The sequence below is a fragment of the Carcharhinus amblyrhynchos genome, chromosome 21, assembly GCF_965287045.1.
Source record: "Carcharhinus amblyrhynchos chromosome 21, sCarAmb.v2.hapA, whole genome shotgun sequence".
NCBI lineage: Eukaryota > Metazoa > Chordata > Chondrichthyes > Carcharhiniformes > Carcharhinidae > Carcharhinus > Carcharhinus amblyrhynchos.
The window spans coordinates 49,946,826-49,967,548 of NC_137344.1; the positions used below are offsets into that span (position 1 = coordinate 49,946,826).

The 20,723-nt window shown below is 45.8% G+C and overlaps 1 protein-coding gene across 2 annotated transcripts in view; it reads left to right on the plus strand.

Moving 5' to 3' along the window:
• Positions 1–20,679, plus strand: part of LOC145356508 (WW domain-binding protein 2-like) — a 36,132-nt gene extending 15,453 nt beyond the window's left edge. For both annotated transcript variants that reach the window (XM_080209236.1, XM_080209237.1), the window contains exons 4-8: positions 4,947–5,039; positions 10,508–10,648; positions 11,908–12,027; positions 13,518–13,588; positions 19,449–20,679. In XM_080209236.1, coding sequence (XP_080065362.1) covers positions 4,947–5,039; positions 10,508–10,648; positions 11,908–12,027; positions 13,518–13,588; positions 19,449–19,577 — 554 coding nt within the window. In that variant the 3' untranslated portion in view covers positions 19,578–20,679. The remainder of the gene's footprint in view (positions 1–4,946; positions 5,040–10,507; positions 10,649–11,907; positions 12,028–13,517; positions 13,589–19,448) is intronic.
• The last annotated feature ends 44 nt before the right edge of the window (positions 20,680–20,723 follow it).

The following is a 20,723-nucleotide window of genomic DNA, read 5'->3' on the forward strand; positions in this document are numbered from 1 at the left end:
TAGTGTTTGTCCCCCTGTACCTACTCCTACACAAAAAAGGAGGAAATTGGAATCCACACAGAAGGCATTCAAAGATGTGAAAGTACTGCTGCAATTGGCTAATCTGCTAATCCATTTTGATGTGGAGATGCTGGCGTTGGACTGAGGTAAACGCAGTAAGAAGTCTTACAACACCAAGTTAAAGTCCAACAGGTTTATTTGTTAGCAAGCGCCAACTCCCCACTCACCCGATGAAGGAACAGCGCTCCGAAAGCTAGTGGCGTTTGCTACCAAATGGTGTTGTGAGCCTTCTTACTGTGTAATCCATTTTGATCCAGACAAGAACTTATCCTGTCATGTGATGCCTCAGCCTACAGTGTGAGGGCGATACCTTTACATCTAATGGAGGTCACTTCTGAAAAACCCATCAGTTTTCTATCTAGAATGCTGCCATATGCCGAAATTGTCACAGTTGGACAAAGAGGACCTAGCTGTTGTTCTTGAGGTAAAAGAAACTCCATATATACTGACTGCAAGCTGTTGATGAGTCTTTTCAGGGAGTCAAAATGTATTCTTTCCATGGCCTCAGCAAGAATACAATACTAGGTGCTTATGTTGTCAGCTTATCATCGACTTCAGGAAGCATAGTGGAAGGCATGCCCCTATCTACGTCAATAGGGATGAAGCAGAAATGGTCGAGAGTTTGAAGTTTCTTGGTGTCTGGATCACTAACAATCTTTCCTGGACTCTCCATACCAATCACCCTAACCCGCACATCTTTGGACTGTGGGAGGAAACCAGAGGAAACCCACGCAGACACAAGGAGAATGTGCAAACTCCACACAGACAGTGACCCGAGCCGGGAATTGAACCCAGGACCCTGGAGCTGTGAAGCAGCAGTGCTAACCACTGTGCCACCGTGCCGCCCTGTGTGCTACCGTGCCGCCCTATAGTTAAGAAAGCCCACCAATACTTCTACTTTCTCAGGAGACTGAGGAAATTTGGCATGTCAGCTACAAGTCTCCAACTTTTACAGATGTAACATAGAAAACATTCTTTCTGGTTGTATCACAGCTTGGTATGGCTCCTGCTCTGTCCAAGTCAGCGAGAAACTACAAAGAGTCATGAATGAAGCCCAGTCTGTCATGCAAATGAGCCTCCCATCCATTGACTTTATCTATGCTTCCTACTGCCTCAGAAAAGCAGCCAGCATAATCAAGGACTTTACACACCCTGGACATTCTCTCTCCCACCTTCTTCCATTGGGAAAAAGATCCAAAAGCCTGAGGTCACGCACCACCCGACTCAAGAACAGCTTCTTCCCTGCTGCTGTCAGACTTTTGAATGGACTTACCTTGCATTAAGCTGATCTTTCTCCATACCCTAGCTAAGACTGTAACACTGCATTCTGCACTCTCTCATTTCCTTCTCTGATGTATGGTATGCTTTGTCTGTATAGCGTTCAAGAAACAGTACTTTTTACTCTATTAATACATGTGACGATAGTAAGTTGAATATCAGCGCAATATTGTGTACAGAGCAGGGAAAGACCATACAAATGTGAATATGTTCAGCCATCTCCCTTTATCAGATTTGTCGTCCAAGGTATTGCATCCTCCTCCTGTGACGATTTTCTTGCTAGAGACTTGCCCAATCTCCAGTGAGTGCTAACAGAGTAAGCAGTGGATGGATAGAGATCCTATCAGGTCTCAAGTGAAGAGATCTCTGCAGGGATGGCCAACTATATTGTGATGTAGTGTGCAGGATGGATGCACACTGCAGGGGAGTGGGGGGCCAAGAGTGGCTGTATTGGCAGTGGTACAGAATTCATTTGGACTTTAGAGGACTTTTCATGAATCACATGTTTTTAGCTGTTGTTCACATTCAAATAGTTGGGAGCACACGTGAATAATGTTACAGCTTCTGTGAGAATTGAGAAGCCCTGTGAAATCTTTGGTTTGCTAGATTCACTCATTTCAGATAACGGCAGTATGTTTACAAGTGAATTCTTTCAAGAATTGTTACAGAAGAATGGTGTGTGCCATATATGTACTGCGCTGTTTCACCAGACTTCAAATTGTAAGAACATAAGAACATAAGAACATAAGAAATAGGAGCAGGAGTAGGCCATCTAGCCCTTCGAGCCTGCCCCGCCATTCAATAAGATCATGGCTGATCTGTCGTGGCTCAGTTCCACTTTCCCGCCCTCTCCCCATAACCCTCAATCCCTTCTCTTATCAAAAACCCATCAACCCGCTTCTTAAAAATATTTAGCGAGGCAGCCTCCACCACTTCAACGGGCAGAGAATTCCAGAGATTCACCACCCTTTGAGTGAAGAAGTTCCTCCTCAACTCCGTTCTAAACCGCCTCCCCTTTATCTTGAGGCTGTGCCCCCTAGTCCTACTGTCTTTTTTGAGCGGGAAGAGTCTCTCCACCTCTATCCTATCCATCCCATTCATCATCTTATACGTCTCAATGAGATCTCCCCTCATTCTTCTAAACTCTAACGAGTACAAGCCTAGTTTATTCAGCCTCTCCTCATAGCTCAATCCCCTCAACTCCGGTATCAGCCTAGTAAACCTCCTCTGCACTCCCTCCAGGGCCAAAATATCCTTGCGCAGGTGCGGCGCCCAAAACTGCACACGGTACTCCAGCTGCGGCCTCACCAATGCCCTATACAGCTGCAGCAAGACCTCCCTACTTTTATATTCAATCCCCCTCGCTATGAAGGCCAGCATCCCATTCGCCTTCCTGACCACCTGCTGCACCTGCAAGCTGGGTTTTTGCGACTCATGCACAAGGACCCCGAGGTCCCTCTGCACCGTCGCCTGCTGCAGTTTTTCGCCACGTAAGTAATAGTCCTTCCTACCATTCTTCCTACCAAAGTGGACCACCTCACACTTGCCAACATTAAATTCCATTTGCCATTTCCTGGCCCATTCGCCCAGCCTATCTAGATCCTTCTGCAGACTCTCCACACCCTCCGCACAATTTGCCGTTCCCCCAATCTTGGTGTCATCAGCAAATTTCGACACCCTGCACTCGGTTCCCTCCTCCAGATCATCTATATAAATGGTAAATAGCTGAGGCCCCAGCACTGACCCCTGGGGCACCCCACTAGTCACCATCCGCCAATCCGAATAGCACCCATTGACCCCCACTCTCTGCCTCCTATTTGACAACCAATCCTCTATCCACGCTAACACCCTACCCCCAACTCCATGTCCCCTGACCTTCTGCAATAACCTCTTGTGAGGTACCTTGTCAAACGCCTTCTGAAAATCCAGAAAGACCACATCCACCGGCTCTCCTCTATCCACTGCCCTAGACACATCCTCATAGAACTCCAGTAAATTTGTCAGACACGACTTCCCTTTAATGAAACCGTGTTGCGTCCGCCCTATCAAGCAATTCCCTTCAAGATGCCTCGCAATTTCCTGCTTAATGACAGATTCTAACATTTTACCTACCACAGACGTTAAACTAACCGGCCTATAATTCCCCGCCTTTTGCCTGGCGGAGTAAATTGTCTGGAGTAAGCAGTTCAAACTCTGAAGGAGGGATTGATAATTTGGGAACAAAGCTCTCCAGCTTTTTATTCCAGTGTCGTATCATTCCGACAATCCACAACTGGGCTCTGAATTCCAGCAGAATTGTTGTTAGGTAGAAGGCTGAAGTTTCACCTGGATCTCAGAGCAGGAGACCAGGAAAGGAGAAGTAGGGACACCGAAAGGCAGCTCAAACTGGATGATCAAGTTTACATCAGGAACTTTGACAGTAAGCAAAAGTTACTAGGAATAACTTTGAACTAAAGTGGTCCAGTATCTTGGGTCGTGAGACTGAAACAGAAAAGTTGTTTGCAGATACCAAAACCGTATTCCGTTGCAGCATGACCTGGGGTCAGAAATGGTTTTGGAATCAGCAACCATTATTGATAACATGACAGAGGATAGTGCTGCTGTTGACGTTCACCAGGAAGTTGTTCCTGAGGTTCAAGGTTCACCAGTTGACTCTGCTATGGGAGAGGAAGAAGAAAGTTCATTTACAGAATCTCGGCCTACATCTACGCCTATGATTCCAGGTTCACAGTGAATCCGTTTTATGTACTGTCAGCCTTTTTTTTTAATCCCCTCTTCAATAACACCCTTGTTGACTACAGAGGTTAGCACTGCTGCCTTGGTGTAAGGGACCCGGGGTTCGATTCCCAGTTTGGGTCACTCTGTGGAGTTGCACATTCTCCCCGTGTTTATGTGGATTTCCTGAGTGCTCCGGAGACTTCTCACAAAGATGTACAGGTTAGGTAGATTGGCCATGCTAAATTTTCCTTCACTGTACCCAAAACAAGCGCTGGAGTGTGGGATTTTCACAGTAACTTCATTACAGTGTGAATGTAAGCCTACTTGTGATTAATATAAATTAACTTTAAATTCAGCTTAAGAACTTTATTAACTATGTTTGTGTGCGTATACATGCACTGCAAATTTAGACCACTTTATATTTTCCTGACCCCACCTGATTCTGTATCATTTCTAACTCTTAATTGTCTCCCAGCCTGACTACGCTAGAATTTGAAACCTTTGAGGGCGGGGGGGGGGGGGGGGGGGTTGTGTGTGTGTGTGTGTGTGTGTGTGTGTGTGATTGGAGATTTGAAGCATTTTCATCAGGTGGGTAATTTAACAGGAGAGACATTGATCAGACAGAGTCCAGTCAGGTGGACGGGAGAGAGGGGTTTGGGGTGGGTTGTGCTGGAAGGTGAGGGATATGGTGATAGAATGGGTAGGTGTGAAATGGGATGTGGTTAGATAATCACTGAAATAATGCCAGGTTTGTTTTCTGCCCCTAAATGTTGGGTTGAGTGGGAGTAAACAGTCATAAAGGTTTAGAATTTGGTCTGATAGAATCAGAGAAACTTTGAAGAATTTCTGGCTTTCCACTCCTCCAGTCTAACTGCCTTTCTCTCCCACAGGAGGGTGGGAAGGCTCTGCAACATTTAGACTTACCTTCACCAGTGGGGGAGCCATTGAATTTGGACAGCTGATGTTACGGACAGCATCACAAGGTAGGACTTCACTCACTCACTCACCCACCGTGAAGGTTTCAGCTCTGTTCCTTATGGCCCCTCAGTTCTGACTGTACTTATTCTGCGTGCTTTTGCTGCGTTTGTATTTTGTCCCTTAATTCTTCTAAAGCTGTTGGCTGTTGCTGGGGTTCTGGATCCTGCGGGGAGGGCTATCAGTCAGATACTCAATGAGACCAGGACTACACATCCATTCGCAGTGTCAGTTCTGACTTATTGAGTAGCATTCTTGCCTCTGCGTCAGAAGGTTGTAATTTCAAATCAGAATCCATAGACCTTGGCACATAATTTAAGAACATAAGAACATGAGAAATAGGAGCAGGAGTAGGCCATCTAGCCCTTCGAGCCTGCCTCGCCATTCAATAAGATCATGGCTAATTTAGACTGACTCTAGAATGTAACTAAGGGACTGCTGCACTGTCAGAAGTGCTGTCTTTCAGATGAGTCACTAATCAGGGCCTTGTCTCACCTCTCGGATGGCTATAAAGGATCTTGTGACACTACTTCAATGAAGGGGTGTAATTGCCGGATCCTTGGGCAATATTTATTACTAAAAATAGATTATCTGGCCATTTATCATGTCGCTGTTTGTTGGACCTTACTATAAGCAATCACTTGTGTGCTTCCTGTATTACAACAGTACTACACATTGACCATAAGATTCATCGGAATATCCTGGGGTTGTGAAAGTTGCTGTGGAAGTGAGAGCTTATTAAGCAGTATCTAGCTTTGGACAGTGTGATCAGATTACCTGAACTGAGTTTAATGTCCCAGCTGAAGACCAATTTGTTCATATCTGGCCAGACATCAATGATGTGGTCTGATTCTATTTTTAATCTAACATTTGCTGTTTCCAATAAAATATGGAGTAACTCAAGTTTTTTTCTAAATTTCAGCTAGTGTGAAAAGGGCAGAGTTCCTGATCTGTTTTTTCACGAGTTTTCACACCCAATCATATGCACTCTGTCTTTGAAAATATGGGCTAGACTGTTTCTGGCTGCTAGAGGAAGTGGGCAGGGCTTAATTTCCCCAGCCAGCTGGCAGCTCAGATTGGAGCCGCAAACTGCACAGAGAAAGGTGGCGGATGGAATTTAATGCGGAGAAGTGTGAGGTAATTCACTTTGGTAGGAGCAACAGATGTGTCGAGTATAGGGCTAACGGGAGGACTTTGAATAGTGTGGATGAACAGAGGGATCTAGGTGTGTGTGTACATAGATCCCTGAAAGTTGGGAATCAAGTAGATAAGGTTGTCAAGAAGGCGTACGGTGTCTTGGCGTTTATTGGTAGGGGGATTGAATTTAGGAGTCGCAGTGTAATGTTGCAACTGTACACTACTCTGGTGCGGCCGCACTTGGAGTACTGTGTGCAGTTCTGGTCCCCGCATTACAAGAAGGATGTGGAGGCGTTGGAGAGGGTGCAGAGGAGGTTTACTAGGATGTTGCCTGGTATGGTGGGGAGGTCCTATGAGGAGAGACTGAGGGATCTAGGGTTGTTTTCGTTGGAAAGAAGGCAGCTAAGAGGGGATCTTATTGAAACATATAAGATGATTAGAGGTTTAGATAGGGTGGATAGTGATAGCCTTTTTCCTCGGATGGAGAAAGCTAGCACGAGGGGGCATGGCTTTAAATTAAGGGGGGGTAGCTACAGGACGGATGTCAGGGGTAGGTTCTTTACCCAGCGGGTGGTGAGGGATTGGAATGCCCTGCCTGCTGCAGTTGTAAATGCGTCTAGTTTGGGGGCGTTTAAGAGATCTCTGGATAGGTTTATGGACGAAAAGGGATTGGTATAGGCTAGTGGGTCATTGTTTTTGTAACTGGTCGGCGCAACATCGTGGGCCGAAGGGCCTGTTCTGCGCTGTAATGTTCTATGTTCTATGTTCTAAAGCGGAGATAAAAACAGCTTTACTGACAGAATCCCACACCAGATTCAGCCTGCCCCTCACCCACCCCACCCTGACGGCTGACTGACATGACCCTCTGTCTCATCCGCCCCTGATCATCACGGAGGCACAAATCCTGCCCCCAAGAGTATCACAACCATTGCTCTCAGGGCCACACCCTGATACCCTCCAGGACTCATGCCATCAGACTTCACATGGCTCCTTCTGTCCCCACAGGATAAGAATGCCCATAATCGCCAAGAGAGGGCGAAGACACAGGGTGGTGTGCCAGAGATCCAGGTCCTCACCCTCTTTGAGGAGTGGGCACTGGCATTTGTGTGAGAGAGAAAGGGATGCGGACCATTAGGACAGCATGGTCAGGCTGGAGCAAAGAAGTGAGCACTTACCAATCCTCCATTTGTTGGAGAAATCTCAAGTTGCATGCAGCCCAGATTCCGTTTCCCTCCCTTGCACTTAACCTTGTGTCCTATGTTGCAGGAAGGCGCCCCAGTGCGCCTGGGCCACCTGGCATCGCAGCCCCCATTGTTGCTCCTACCCATTCTATCCCTGACAGCTCGGAATTCACCTTAGAAGAAGTGGATGAAGGGACCTCCGAGGCCAGCTCCGGTTTTACGTCAGCTTCCACCTCACAACTCACCACCCCAGATACACTCTCTCGTTGATGGGTCAAGTTAGATATCTGGGTCAGTCTTTGGCACGCATGATGTATGCTGACATACATCAGGTGGAGGAGGAACTGTCCGAGGCCTCTGGCACACAGGGGCCTGCCAGAAGCAAGGAGTCAGCTGACCCCAGGCTACATGTGATCACTTCTCCTTCAGCTGCTCGAGATGCGGCAACAGAGCCGGGAAATGTAGGAGGGGCTGACAGCAACGCTTGGACCAACTGCGAGGCTGTGTGGAGGAGTCCCAGAGCTTTCAGGCAGACCAGCTGTTGCCTGTCTTGCTTGGTTTCCAGGCCAACACTGCAAGGGTGGTGTCCTCGATGGAAAGCCTGGGACAGGAAATCGTCACCATGAGTGACACGGTCCAAGTGATGGCTGAGCTACAACAGGCCATGGCCCAGTCACAGCAGGCCACAGCTGAGATTCTGCAGCCCACGGTGAGAGGCTCGAGAGCTTGCAGGAGATCCAGGAGGACAGCATTGAAAGCTCCTGGAGCTCGTTGCAGAATCGCCGTCGTCCCATGGAGTGACCCGGGGACCCACAGGAACCCTGAGGGAGGAGGAAGGGCTCAAAGTGCCAAGGCCTTCTCCCCAAGAGACTGTGATTGGGTCTACACCTTCTGTCTTCCCCCTTCCTGACACCGGGGCATCTCAGGGACAGAGGGATGAAGGGGGTGTCATGGATAAATCCCTGGCACCTGGAAACCGACCAGTGTCCTTGAGGTCTAGGACCTCCACGATCGCCGTGCGCACCACAGGTGCGGTAGGCAGCCGGCCCCCTCCACATCCGATGGAGGAAGATGGATGTAGTGATAGACCACGTAAGGTTAAGAAGTTGTAGCAATGCTGAGATGGCACGGGTGAAGGGCAACGCTAAAGTCTCACGTTCGCATGGTTTTTATATTTTGAAAGCATTATTATTGGCAACAGTAAATGTCATTTCACGCCACATCTGTGACTAACTTGTCTCTAATTAGCCTCTAACAGGAGTGTATTTACCCCGACAGTCGCAGGAGGGACCCTGCACGTTCCTGTCGGAGGGGGAGGTCCTTCAATGCACTGCCGCTGAGAAAATCAAGACACTCAAATAATTCACTGGCTACATTCTGTAGCCAGCGACTTGCAGCATCTGCCATGGCATCCCAAAACTCTCGAGAGATTCTTCCCCACCCACCCTGGGGGCCTGCATGGGAGTTTAGCGTTCCCTTACCCACCATCCGGACGTGGGCCCAGGTGCCAGCATGCATGCAGAGCTCGCGTAGGAGTCAGCACAATGATGCATAGCGAGTTGTCGTCACTCTCCTGCCTGTCACAAACGTGCTAACACAGCGTACTCAGGGCTACCACTCTGGTGTTACAATGTCACAGAATTCCAAGTTGGGGTGGGGTGGGAAATGGAACCCACAGGCAGCAGCACAGGCCTCAGGTGACCAAAGCGCGTGGTGATCAGAGCTGCCCTGGCATGCCTGACCCTTGCTGCCACAAGCCCTCTAACGCCTGGATGGTGTTGCTCTTCGTCATCATCGGCCTCCTGCTGGGTGGCCTCTGCAGCGACGTCTGGCTGGTCAGCCTCCAAGGAGAACGTGGAGGTTGTGTAGGAGGGTACCACCAGAGTGGTCCGGGCACCTGAACCACATTTTGAGGAGCCCTATGAACCGCTCCTCTATTGAACGGGTGGCAACATGCCTCTGAAGTGGGTACCCCGTGTCCCCCACAAACCATCCCTGCACCCTAGGCTCCTCGTCAGACCTCTGGGATATCAGAACTCCGCAATATAAAGTTGTCATTCACGCTGCCAGGGTGTCTGGAGCAGACATGGTGATGTTCAGCTGATGGTCACACACCAATTGCACGCTCGAGCGGAAGCCCTTTCTGTCAGTGAATCTTCCTGGATTCTTCGCCCAGGCCTTGAATGTGATGGGAGTGCAGTCTACAGCCCCCTGCACATTTGATGGTTGGGAATTCTGCAGCCTGGGCTTCCTGTGAGGTCCAGGTCAAATTTAATGTAGTGGCCAGCTTGGGCATACAGGACATCCGTGACCTCCTTGACACAAATACCACAAAGATCTCCACTGGAGGTGCAAGTGTAAAGTGGCTGTCAATTTCACAGACACCGAGAGTGGGTGGCCCCTGTGGCGTGAGTCAGAAGTCAGACCACGTGATCAACAACAACCTCCTTCAAAAAAAAAACCCCCCTCATGAAACAACTTGCTCTGAGCAGCACAGAGCAGTTAGAAAGCAGAGACTTGCTTTTTTGCTCACCCTCTCTGCTCCAGCGCCTGAATGCAACTTTTATACATCAGATAATTTCCTGACTGACCTGGTTACAGTGCATGGGGTCGCTAAGGGAGGTGACCTGAGATGTTTGACAGTGAAGCTCGCTAATTAGATTGTGCAAAAACCGAAAATAGACATTTCACACGGCTTGGGTGGGCTTCCAATCGTGTCTTTTTTTTAATTGGTAAAATAGGAATGTGTGAGAAAATGGGCACCATTCCCACTAGTAGCATCACACCTGATTATGATATTTTCCTGCTGTCTCTGCATTGGCGTACAGTCAGGGTGGGGACAGGCCCGTCGCTGTGCGGGGCGGGGTGGGGGACGGGCCTGTCGCTGTGCGGGGCGGGGCGGGGACGGGCCTGTCGCTGTGCGGGACGGGCCTGTCGCTGGGTGGCACTGAGTGTCTGTCTTGCAGTCCGAGAAATTGTAGCTGTGCCATTTCACTGTTTTATTATTGAAAGAGTTGAAATTGGCTGTGGGGTCTGGACAGGATTTCCTGTTTTTAACATGTTGGTCAATCACCTAGCACATCAGACTGAAGGTTGATTTTTGAATATAATTGGGAGATCAGATGTTTACTAAAAGCTCTCTTGTTATTCTCCCTCAGCCTCTAGGGGTGAACTCCCAGTTGGAGGATTCGGTTACACCTTCATGCCACACAGTATGGGTGGAATAGCATCACCCATGGGAGCCCCAGCTTACAGTGCACCAACATCTGTAACCTTTGCCTACCCACCCCCACCTCCGGGTGAGTTCACCCTCCACCTTTACGAAGATCTTGTTTTATTGTTACTGGTCAGAGGGTCTCTGCTCGCTCTGTGTCAGGCTGTAGCACTTCCTGCAAAGCAAATCCTTCCTACGTTGTATGTTACACGATAAAATGATTTGAGTAAGCACAAGATGCTTGAAAATCTTTTGGAAATGAACACTTTTGTTTATTGAATCGATGCTTCCCCAGAACAAGATTTCCTGACCAATTCATTACTTGACTCCGTTGAGGAATTATTTTATTAAAAGCTTAGCTTCCTGTGTATCTTTTAAATATATCATTAATAGATCCCTCTACATTGACCATTTTAATCACTCATGGCTGATGTCATTACTGGCGCTTATTTCTTTGCATGCAATTTCTTATAAATGGTACTCAGACATTTGGAGCAGAAGATAAGTCAGGCTTTCCTCTGTGACAAACTCCTACTATCCTGCTTATTGTGGAAAGGTGAAAGGAAATGTGATCACTAATCCTTATCTCTGCAAGATGTCCAACTGCAGCCAGCCCCTATTATTGAATGCCAACCAAGTGGCTGAGATGGAACACCCCTGCCCTGCAGACACATTGCTCCCCCGAGACAGTTTATCAGATGTTCTGTTGTCTGGAAATGTGTTGCCTTTTCTTTATTAGGGGCATATTTTCCTCCATGCCCAGTGTCTTTCTTGCTTTAATATGGTTAACAAGTGCAGCTGACCTCTTTGCCTCTGAGCTAGGGAGACTGGAATTAGCACAGATCCCATTGGTAATAAGTAGTTCAGACGTGTGCAGACACTGAGTGAGTATGAATTTCATCTCTCACACCATATTTTAATAGTCACACTCAGCATACAGAATGGTGGTTTGGGGGTAAAGTATCTATGGTAATGAAAATTCTTGGCCTCTGCAGTTTCCATCCTCCCACTTTTTTATTCCTTTTATTGGTTTACATTTAGTTGGAACCTGTGTCCCCTGATGAACTAGTCATTCTTCTGTGAGCAAAATTGTAGAATATCACGTTGGACCATTGTGTGATCATCAGAACAAATTTTAATCTTGTCCTCGTTCAGTGTTCAGATACACGTGTATACCACGCCAGTAGGGGTTTCTAACTGGTGGTCAGGTGTGGTAATCCCCACCTCCAGGAGGACTGAGGCCAGCTTCCTTTACTTGTACTTTCTTGTACTGAGAGCAGGGATCAATTCTGAGATGTGCTTACCTTTTGCCAATTTGTTTACATATTGTTCTCATTCTTACAGGTGGATTTTATCCTGGATATCCTCCCACAGACTGTACAATGAACTATATGGCTCCTCCCCCTTACCCAGGTCCCATGACTCTACCAGGCGGCGATGCGCTACTACCACGGACTCAGGAAGGTAAGTAAGCCCTTCTGAGGCCAATCGTGCTTTAACACGCTCTATTTTCAATGTGTGAGACCTGACTGAACACTTGCCAGTGTCTGGCTCTCCTGAGGCCCATCAGAGGCCTTCAGTTGGATGCAGAGTGCCCAACATGACTTCCAAAAAATCCTCTTTTCTCCTTCCTCAGGTTATGGGCTCAAATCCAACTATTCCTATCTAATACTGAGGGACTTCTCATTGTCAGAAGTACCTGCTTCTGACAAAAACGTCCATCCATTATTGGAAGACAAGCAGAGGAATTTTGCTTAGTGAACTGGCTGATATTTATTCCCTCAACCAACAAACAGATTATCCCATTGCTATCTCATTTCTGCTAATGGGATCTTGCTCTCTGCAAATTGGCTGCCATGTTCCTTATGTTACAACATTGACTACATTTCAAAAATAATTTCATTGGCTGGAAGGGGCTTTAGCACACCATATATTCATTAAAAATTGCTATATAAACTCAAGATACTTATTTTCCTTTGGTGTTGGCTTTTGAGCCAGGGCAGTGAGTGTGTAAGTTTTTAGCTGTTGGGGATCCTGTTTCACCGAGTACTTGCGGGTGTGACAATCCCTGTTGTCACAATGGCCATGCCGGTCCAGAGTTGAGAATGAGTAGGATTATGCGCCCCTTGTAACTGATCACAGCCATGAACGTGGACAGTGGCAATCATAGCGCAGATTTCGTACCCGAGAGGTTAATATGAAAAAAATTGCATTTAAATAGCATTCTTAACTTTAAAATCAAATGAAGTACTTTCAAATAAAGTAAGTGTTTTCATTGTTATAATAATGCTGCAACCAGTTTTCTCGAAGCTCCCACAGCAAGAAGATAAATAATGTAAATCATTTGTTTTAATTATGTTGCTAAGGAATAAATATTGACTAAGATTTTTTTGAAAAGCTCGCTTACTCTTCTTCGAATTAAATAGTGCCATGAGATTGTTAACCTCTGCTAATGCCTCACCCAAAAGACAGCATTCCCTCAGTAGTGCACTAGGTCATATTCTCAAGGGTCTGGAATGGGACTTGAACTTATTATTTTCTGACTTTCAGGGCAACCTAAAACCTGCTGTACCAGGCACCAAATCCCTGATTTGATTCCCATTGTGTGCTGAGCTACCTGATCACTGCCTCGGTAACAGCACAGACACCACAATCTGTCTCTGGGTTTGAGGGAAGAAATACCAGCCAGGCATCCTTACTGCTTGGGTCATGACAAAGGAAAGGTGGCCTCTTGGGTGAGGTATATTGAGTTTGCCTGAGAAGGCCTGCCTGTCCCTGTGGAATCCCATTCTGACAGAATTCAGGGACAAGCAGAGTTAATTGTGTGACGGGGAAATGTGTTTGGACTCTCACTGGGAAATACTGCCGGTGTTTGGTTGGGGTTGAAACAGTTGCTGCGTTGCCTTGGAGGTTTGCACCATTGGTACATGCATAATATCTCTGTTTGTCTTCAGCTGAGGCAAGGCCTGTAGAAAAGAATGGAAGTACCCACAGAAGTCAGTCAGTCACTCACAATGCACCAGAGGTAAGGAACAAATGTGTCAAAACAAAATGTTTATTTGGGTTCTTGCCAATCTTTTTCTCATCGCCATGTAGAATCCCTGTTGGATTGTTAGTGTTGGCAGGAGAATTAAACACTTTGGCCTGGATTTTCACCAAGATGGAAAGACGCTCCATCTTGGAAAAACCCAGAAATGGCTGAAATTCTCCTGAACCCACCATTACCACCTTCGTAGGGCAGGACCTGAGTCGAGTAAGGGTTCGTGTATGCACGAATTGTGGAGGCAAATTGACATTAAAGCCACCAACCGCCTCCGTTGATATGAGATTTTGGAAGGATAGGAGTGTGGAGTAGAACAGGTAAGAGGAGGTTTGAACTTGATGGAGACGACTGAGTAATCACTCCTTTGGAAGAGGTCCTGGGACACACTTGGGAGAGATAAGGCTCCCTTTGTAATTGTTAAACTGTAAATGGTTAAAGCCAGGCTTTACAACCTTTCTTGTCTGGGGGAGGCACGTTCTATTTCCCCTCAGGGCACTGATGAGAAATTTCAGAAAGATGAGCTTCAAACTGAATTACAAAAAAATTGAGGTAATAAGAAAACAATCGTTGAGCAAAGCAATATCCTTTCAATAAGTCATGTGGAGATGCTGTCGTTGGACTGGGGTGGGCACAGTGAGAAGTCTCACAGCACCTGGTTAAAGTCCAACCAGGACACCAGGTGAATAGCTCTTGCTACCAATTAAACCTGTTGGACTTTAACCTGGTGTTGTGAGACTTCTTACTATATCAATATATTGTTAATAAGAGTAATTAATAAAAGTGATCTATGGGTGCGCTCTCTCACTATTGCTCGCTACCACACATGGCAGTCAGCCACCCCCACCCTTCGCAAAACTTGACCTGAATGGAGGGAGCTAGGTAATAAATTTTAAAAGCAGGGCACCATCTCAGGATTACTCCTGGTGCCACTTGCCAGCGAGAGCAGGAATAGGAGAATAGACCATGAATGTGGGCTGGAGTGATGATGTAGGGGAGAGAGATTCGGATTCCTTTGACGTTGTACAGGTCCCGTCTTCCCCAGAATTAGTCCCAATCTGCAGCAGGACCAGACCAAAATCCTTGTAAGGGTATTTAAGTGCTCATGTGGAAGTTTTAAACTAGAGTGGTGGGGGATGAGAAACTCAGTGGGGAAGTACGAGTGGGAATGAAGTGAAGGACAGATAGTAGAAAGTAAAAAGTGGAATGCAGATGAAACATGGTAGCAAATGGGACCATTATTTAAAAAAAAGTTAAGCCAAGTCTATAGGCATTTTCTGAATGTACTGAATAAGGTGGGTGAATTAACAATGCAAATTAGATTAAATGGGTGCTATATGATGGTGATTATGGACACATGGCTGCAGGGTGACTGAGTCCGGGAACTAAATATCCACAGGTATCCAGTATTTAGAAATTACAGCCAAAAACCAAAAGGTGAATGGTGGTGATTTTAGCTGGGATGAAATCAGTGCAGTAGTGAGGGAGGATGTTGGCTCAGAAAATCTAGGTGTAGAATCAGTCTGGCTGGAGCTAAGAAGCAACAAGGGTGTGAAACATAAGTAGGGATTGTCTATAGGCCTTCAACCAGGCCTGGTAATGTACAGATGGCATTAAACTGGAAGCTCGATGCATGTAACAAGAGTACTACAGTAGTCATGGATCATATAGATTGTGCTAACAATACTGTGACAGATGAATTTCTGGATGGTTGCGGAAACAACTAGAGAATATGCTATCCTTGATTTGATATTATACAATTAATAATCTTGTCCTTTTGGAAACAGCTACCATAACATGATAGAATTCTTCATTTTGATGGAAAGTGAAGAAATCTGATCTGAAACTAGGGTCCTAAATCTAAACAAGAAAACTACAAAGAGATGAGGCAAGAGTTGGCTTAGAAAGATTGGGGAATTTCTTTACAAGATATGAGCAGGAATTCTCCAGCCGTTCACACCTCGCCACTGCTGCAAGCAAGGGCGGAGAATTTGGCATTCAGCCAAAATTCTATTCAGTGGGTCCAGAGAAACCTGCCAGTGTGAATAGGAGGACAGTTCCACCCATTATGATAGATAGACAATGGTTAATGCTTGAGGAACTAATGTATGTATTGCAACAGTTGTACATTCCTTTTTGACATAAAAACAGAACAAGAAAAGCAGTGGCTTACAAATGAAGTTAAGGATAGTATTTGATCCAAAGGGGAGTCATATAAAGTTGCTAGGTAAAATAGCAAACCTGAGGATTTAAGTATTCAGCAAAAGAGGGCAAAGAGAATGATTAAGAGGGAAAAAGTAGAGTGAGAGTAAACTTGCAAGTAACATAAAAGTGGACTGTAAAAGCTTAGAGTCATAAAGTAAAATTTATTAGTCACAAGGCTTACATTAACACTGCAATGAAGTTACTGTGAAATTCCCCTAATCCGCCTGTTCAGGTCAACACACCTAACGTCTTTCAAACTGGGAGGAAACCCACACAGACACTGGGAGAACATGCAAACTCCACACACGGTGACCTAAGCTGGGAATCAAACCTGGATCCCTGGCGCTGTGAGGCTGTAGTGCTAACCACTGTGCCACCACGACAGCCACAAAAGCTTGATTAGTATTTCTGCCTGGTTTACAGCATGGAAACAGGCCCTTCAGCCCAGCCTGTCCATGCTGCCCAGTTTTTAATCACTAATCTAGTCCCAGTTGCCTGTGTTTGGCCCCTTTTTCCTCTACATCAATCTTACCCATGTAACTATGTCTCTACTACTACCTCTGCCAGCTCATTTCAGAGACTCACCACCCTGTACCTCTGCACCCTTTTGTATCTCTTCCCTCTCTCTCGCATTAAACCTATGTGCTCTAGTTTGAGACTCCTCTATCTTTGGGAAAATATGTTGCCTATCTACCTTATCTATGCCCCTATTATTTTATAGAAAGAATGAAGATTAATGAAGATAAATATAGGTCCCCTACAGTTCAAAAATGGAGAATTTATAAAAGAGAACAAGGAAATGGCAAAGTGAAGAAACAACTACTTTACTTCTGTCATCATGGAGGAACACACTGTTACTTCCCAGAAACACCAAGTTACCAAAGATCTAATGAAAAGAAGGAGTTGAAAGAAATTTATTATTACTAGAAAAATAGAGCTGGAGGAATTAACGGGACTGAAAGCTGATAAATCGCCACAGCCTGATGATCTACATCCTAGGGTACCAGAGGAGTGGCCATGGAAACAGTGGATGCAAAGGTTGGCATCTTCCAAAATTCTGTAGATTCTGGAACAGTCCTGGCAAATTGAGTCCCTCTATTTAAAAAAGGAGTGATGGAGAAAACGGAATTATAGACCGATTAGCCTAATGTCAGTAATAGCGAAATGCTGGAGTCTGTTATAAAGGGTGTAATAACAGGACATTTAAAAAAAACAGCAAGGATTAATGAGCATGGAATTGGTGGTAGTATATTGGCATGGTTTGAGAATTGGATAGCAGAGAGGATACAGAGTTGGAATAAATGGGTCTACTTCGAAGAGACAGGCAGTGACTTGTGAAGTCGCACATGGTTCAATACTGGGACTCCATCTATTCGCAATATACATGGGTGATTTGGATGAGGGAACCAGAAGTAATACTTCAAGTTTGCTGTTGACACAAAAGTTGTTGGGAAAGTAAGTGATGAGGAAGGCAGGTGGTGACAGTGATCTTAATTAGTTGGATTTATCATAGTTATGGAAAAGGAGCAAAAGCTCTCAGTCGAGGTAAGCTCAATTTTTGTAAGCTGAGATGTTATTTAGCAAAGTGGACCGGCGATGGCTGGCCTCGGAGCAGTGGGAGGCATTCAAGTAGAAGATCATGAGGGTTCAGAAATATATCAAAGGAAAAGGCTGGAAGTGTAGGTCTACTATTGGTCGTTTCCCCAAGTAGAAACAATTTTCCTGATTGTCCACTTGTGACAAGTCAGGTTTCCTACAGAAGTGCACTGAAGTCGTAGCATTTTGCCTTGTACATTAATGACTTGGATGAAAGAATAAAGTTATATAGTTTGTTAATGATTCTAAAGTTCAGAGGCACAACAAGTTCTGTAAATGAGAACATAAAGTTATACTGGAACATGGATTGAGTGATCGAAGCTGTGCCGGCGAGTCGAGTGATTGTAACTGGATTTATAATCTAAAAAATGTGTTTGAATATCACCAGGGCAATTTTAAAGTTGAATCCAGTTTAAAAAAAGCGGTGTCAGTTTATTTTTTTAAAACTTGGTTAATTAATCTGCTAAAACACAGGAAGGAAATCAGCTGGCCTTGCCCCTGCTGACCTTTATTGAGACTCGAGTCACACACTAACAGTCTCTTAACTGCTTTCTGAAGTGGGCTAGGAAGCTGCTCTAAGCTGATTCTACTGGCTGAAGAAGGTCCACCACCACCCCAGGCAATCAGGAATGCTCAGTAAATAACAACCTTGCCAGTGATGCCACACCCTGGAACGGATATTATAAATTTCTGAGGGGAAGCTGAAAAAAGGCAGATTACAACATCCTTTAATTGTGGAGGAGTCAGATTTGTTTCACCCCAGTTTCAACTCATCTGCAACTGAAACCTTCATGCCCCTACCTCTCGTGATCTCAGACTTTTTCTCCAGCGCAAGAAGGTGGAACAGAGTGTGGCTGGGATGCATGGGGTGGTTAATTATGCTGGCTGCTTTTCCGAGGCAGTGGGAAGTGTAGACAGAATCAACGGATGGGAGGCTGGTTTGTGTGATGAGGGACTGGGCTTCGTCTACAATCTTTTGTAGTTTCTTGTGGTCTTGGGCAGAGCAGGAACCATACCAAGCTGTGATACAACCAGAAAGAATATTTTCTGTGGTGCAGCTGTAAAAGTTGGTGAGAGTCGTAGCAGATAGGTCAGATTTCTTTAGCCTCTTGAGAAACTAGGAGTTGGTGGGCTTTCTTAACTATAGTGTAGGCATGGGGAGGATCAGGATAGGTTGTTGGTGATCTGGCCAAATTTGAAGCTCTTGACCATTTCCACTTTATTTCTGATGTGGACAAGGACGTGTTCTCCTTTATGCTCCCTGAAGTTGATGACAATGTCCTTTGTTTTACTGACATTGAGAGAGTAATTATTGTTGTCACCTCGTTTCACCAGATTCTCTATATCTTGTTGGGCCGAAGGGCCTGTTTCCTGGGCTGTTTTTGTTCTTTTGTTCTTTGTTCTTTCCTGTACTCAGTCTTGTCATTGTTTGAGATTCGATTTACTACAGTGGTGCCATCAGCAAACTTGAAAATGGAGTTGGTGCCGAAATTGGCCACAGTCATAGGTGTATAAGGAGTATAGTAGGGGGCTGAGAACACATCCCCGTGGGCCGCGGTGAGGATGATCGTGGAGGAGGTGTCAGTGCTATCCTGTTTGTGGTCTGCAAGTCTAGGATCCAGTCGCAGAGGGAGAAGCCGAGCCCTAGGCCTTGGAGTTTGGATTGAGTTTTGTTGGGATAATGATGTTGAAGGCTGATAAATAGGAGTCTGATTTAAGTGGTCTGGGAATGATCAATGCTTCCTGCCTCTGGCCACATCACTGGGACCTGATCAGCATGCCAAACTGTAGGCAATCTCCTCACCTGTTTAAAAGAGCAGGCTAAGATCAAAAAGTAGTGGGAAAGCAGCAAAGCGGCCTTATTTTCACACTTCCGCCATCCTGCTCCCATCACAGCCCTGTTTCCACCAGATCTTGCATGAGGGATGGTGGGGAATTACAGTAGGGATTCATGGCTCCTGTACTACACTCCTCTTCGTTCTCAAACTGTTTCCAAAAGTGTTGATGATTTTTCTAAATTCCTGTTCTCTGTCCTTCCAAACAGGACCAACCCCCTCCATACACTCCACGTGCTGAGAACCAAGGACAGCAGAGAGACCAGCCTCCCAGTGACCGGAGCTGGCAGCCACCCCATGCCTCACCCTTCAACCCTGCTCCTGACTCATCTCATTAGCTGGTGAACTGAAGATATGTATTCCCCTAATGGAGAAACAGCATCTCGGCTTTGTCATCTCGCTGTAGTACTTCCACAAGACAAATGCTTGGCATTCCTCCCCACCAATATCCGTTTGGGTCCTCGAGCAGCGGTTAACCTGAGCAACCTTCCTTTGGGCAATGGAAACTGAGCAAAGTGAATAACGACAGGAAGCAAATCTACTTCAGTAGATTCAGGCCATTAATTGTTTTAGCAAGGGGTTAATATTTGTTTTATCTCTCCACTGCTGAGCTTAACCCTCAGTAGCAAGGGTTGAACTCCCCCCATAACCTGCCTTGCCACCAAAAGCTGTGCACCAGGGACCACTTACAAAGCGATTTATCCCTAATGCCTGATTCCTCACCTTTCTGTCTGGATGTCAAGTTCCCCTCATGTACAGATATTCAGATCTTTGGCTTTGTAATCATGTGTAAACCACACTAACAATTGCTACAGATCAGCCTCCAGCTGTTAGAGTCGTAGAGATTTACAGCATGGAAACAGGTCCTTCGGCTCAACTTGTCCATGCCGGCCTTTTTAAAGCCCCTAAACTAATCCCAATTGCCTGCATTTGGCCCATATCCCTCTACCCATCGTACTCATGTAACTATCTAAATGCTTTATAGAGTTAACAGTCAGATGAAATTCCTTTGCCCTTTCTCTTACCAAAGATGGTATCCATTTATTTAGAATTGCCTAGTGGCCCTATTGAGACAATGGCAAATAAATGCGTCGTCCTATTGCAGGCTAATTATCAAAGAGCGCTCGTTTAGGGTACAAGTCTGTATAAACTACTCACACTGTTCAATAAGAGTTAGCAGTCAATTATAATTATCTTCAGGTCACTCCCTGTCCACTGATGACCACCCTTGCCCTAGTGATAGCCCAATTAGTATAGAACAAAGGAAGAGTATACATTTATATAGCATCTTTCCCAACTTCTGGAAATCCCAAAGAATTGCACATTTATTGAAATACACGTGCAGCACTGTTATGAAGTAGGATTTGTAGCAGAGTATCTGTGCACAATAAACTCCCGTGATGACCAGGGCATCTGTTTGAGATGTTCACCCGAACTCTGTCACATCACCCGCCCGCCCGCCGCCCCCCCCCCCCCCCAATGGC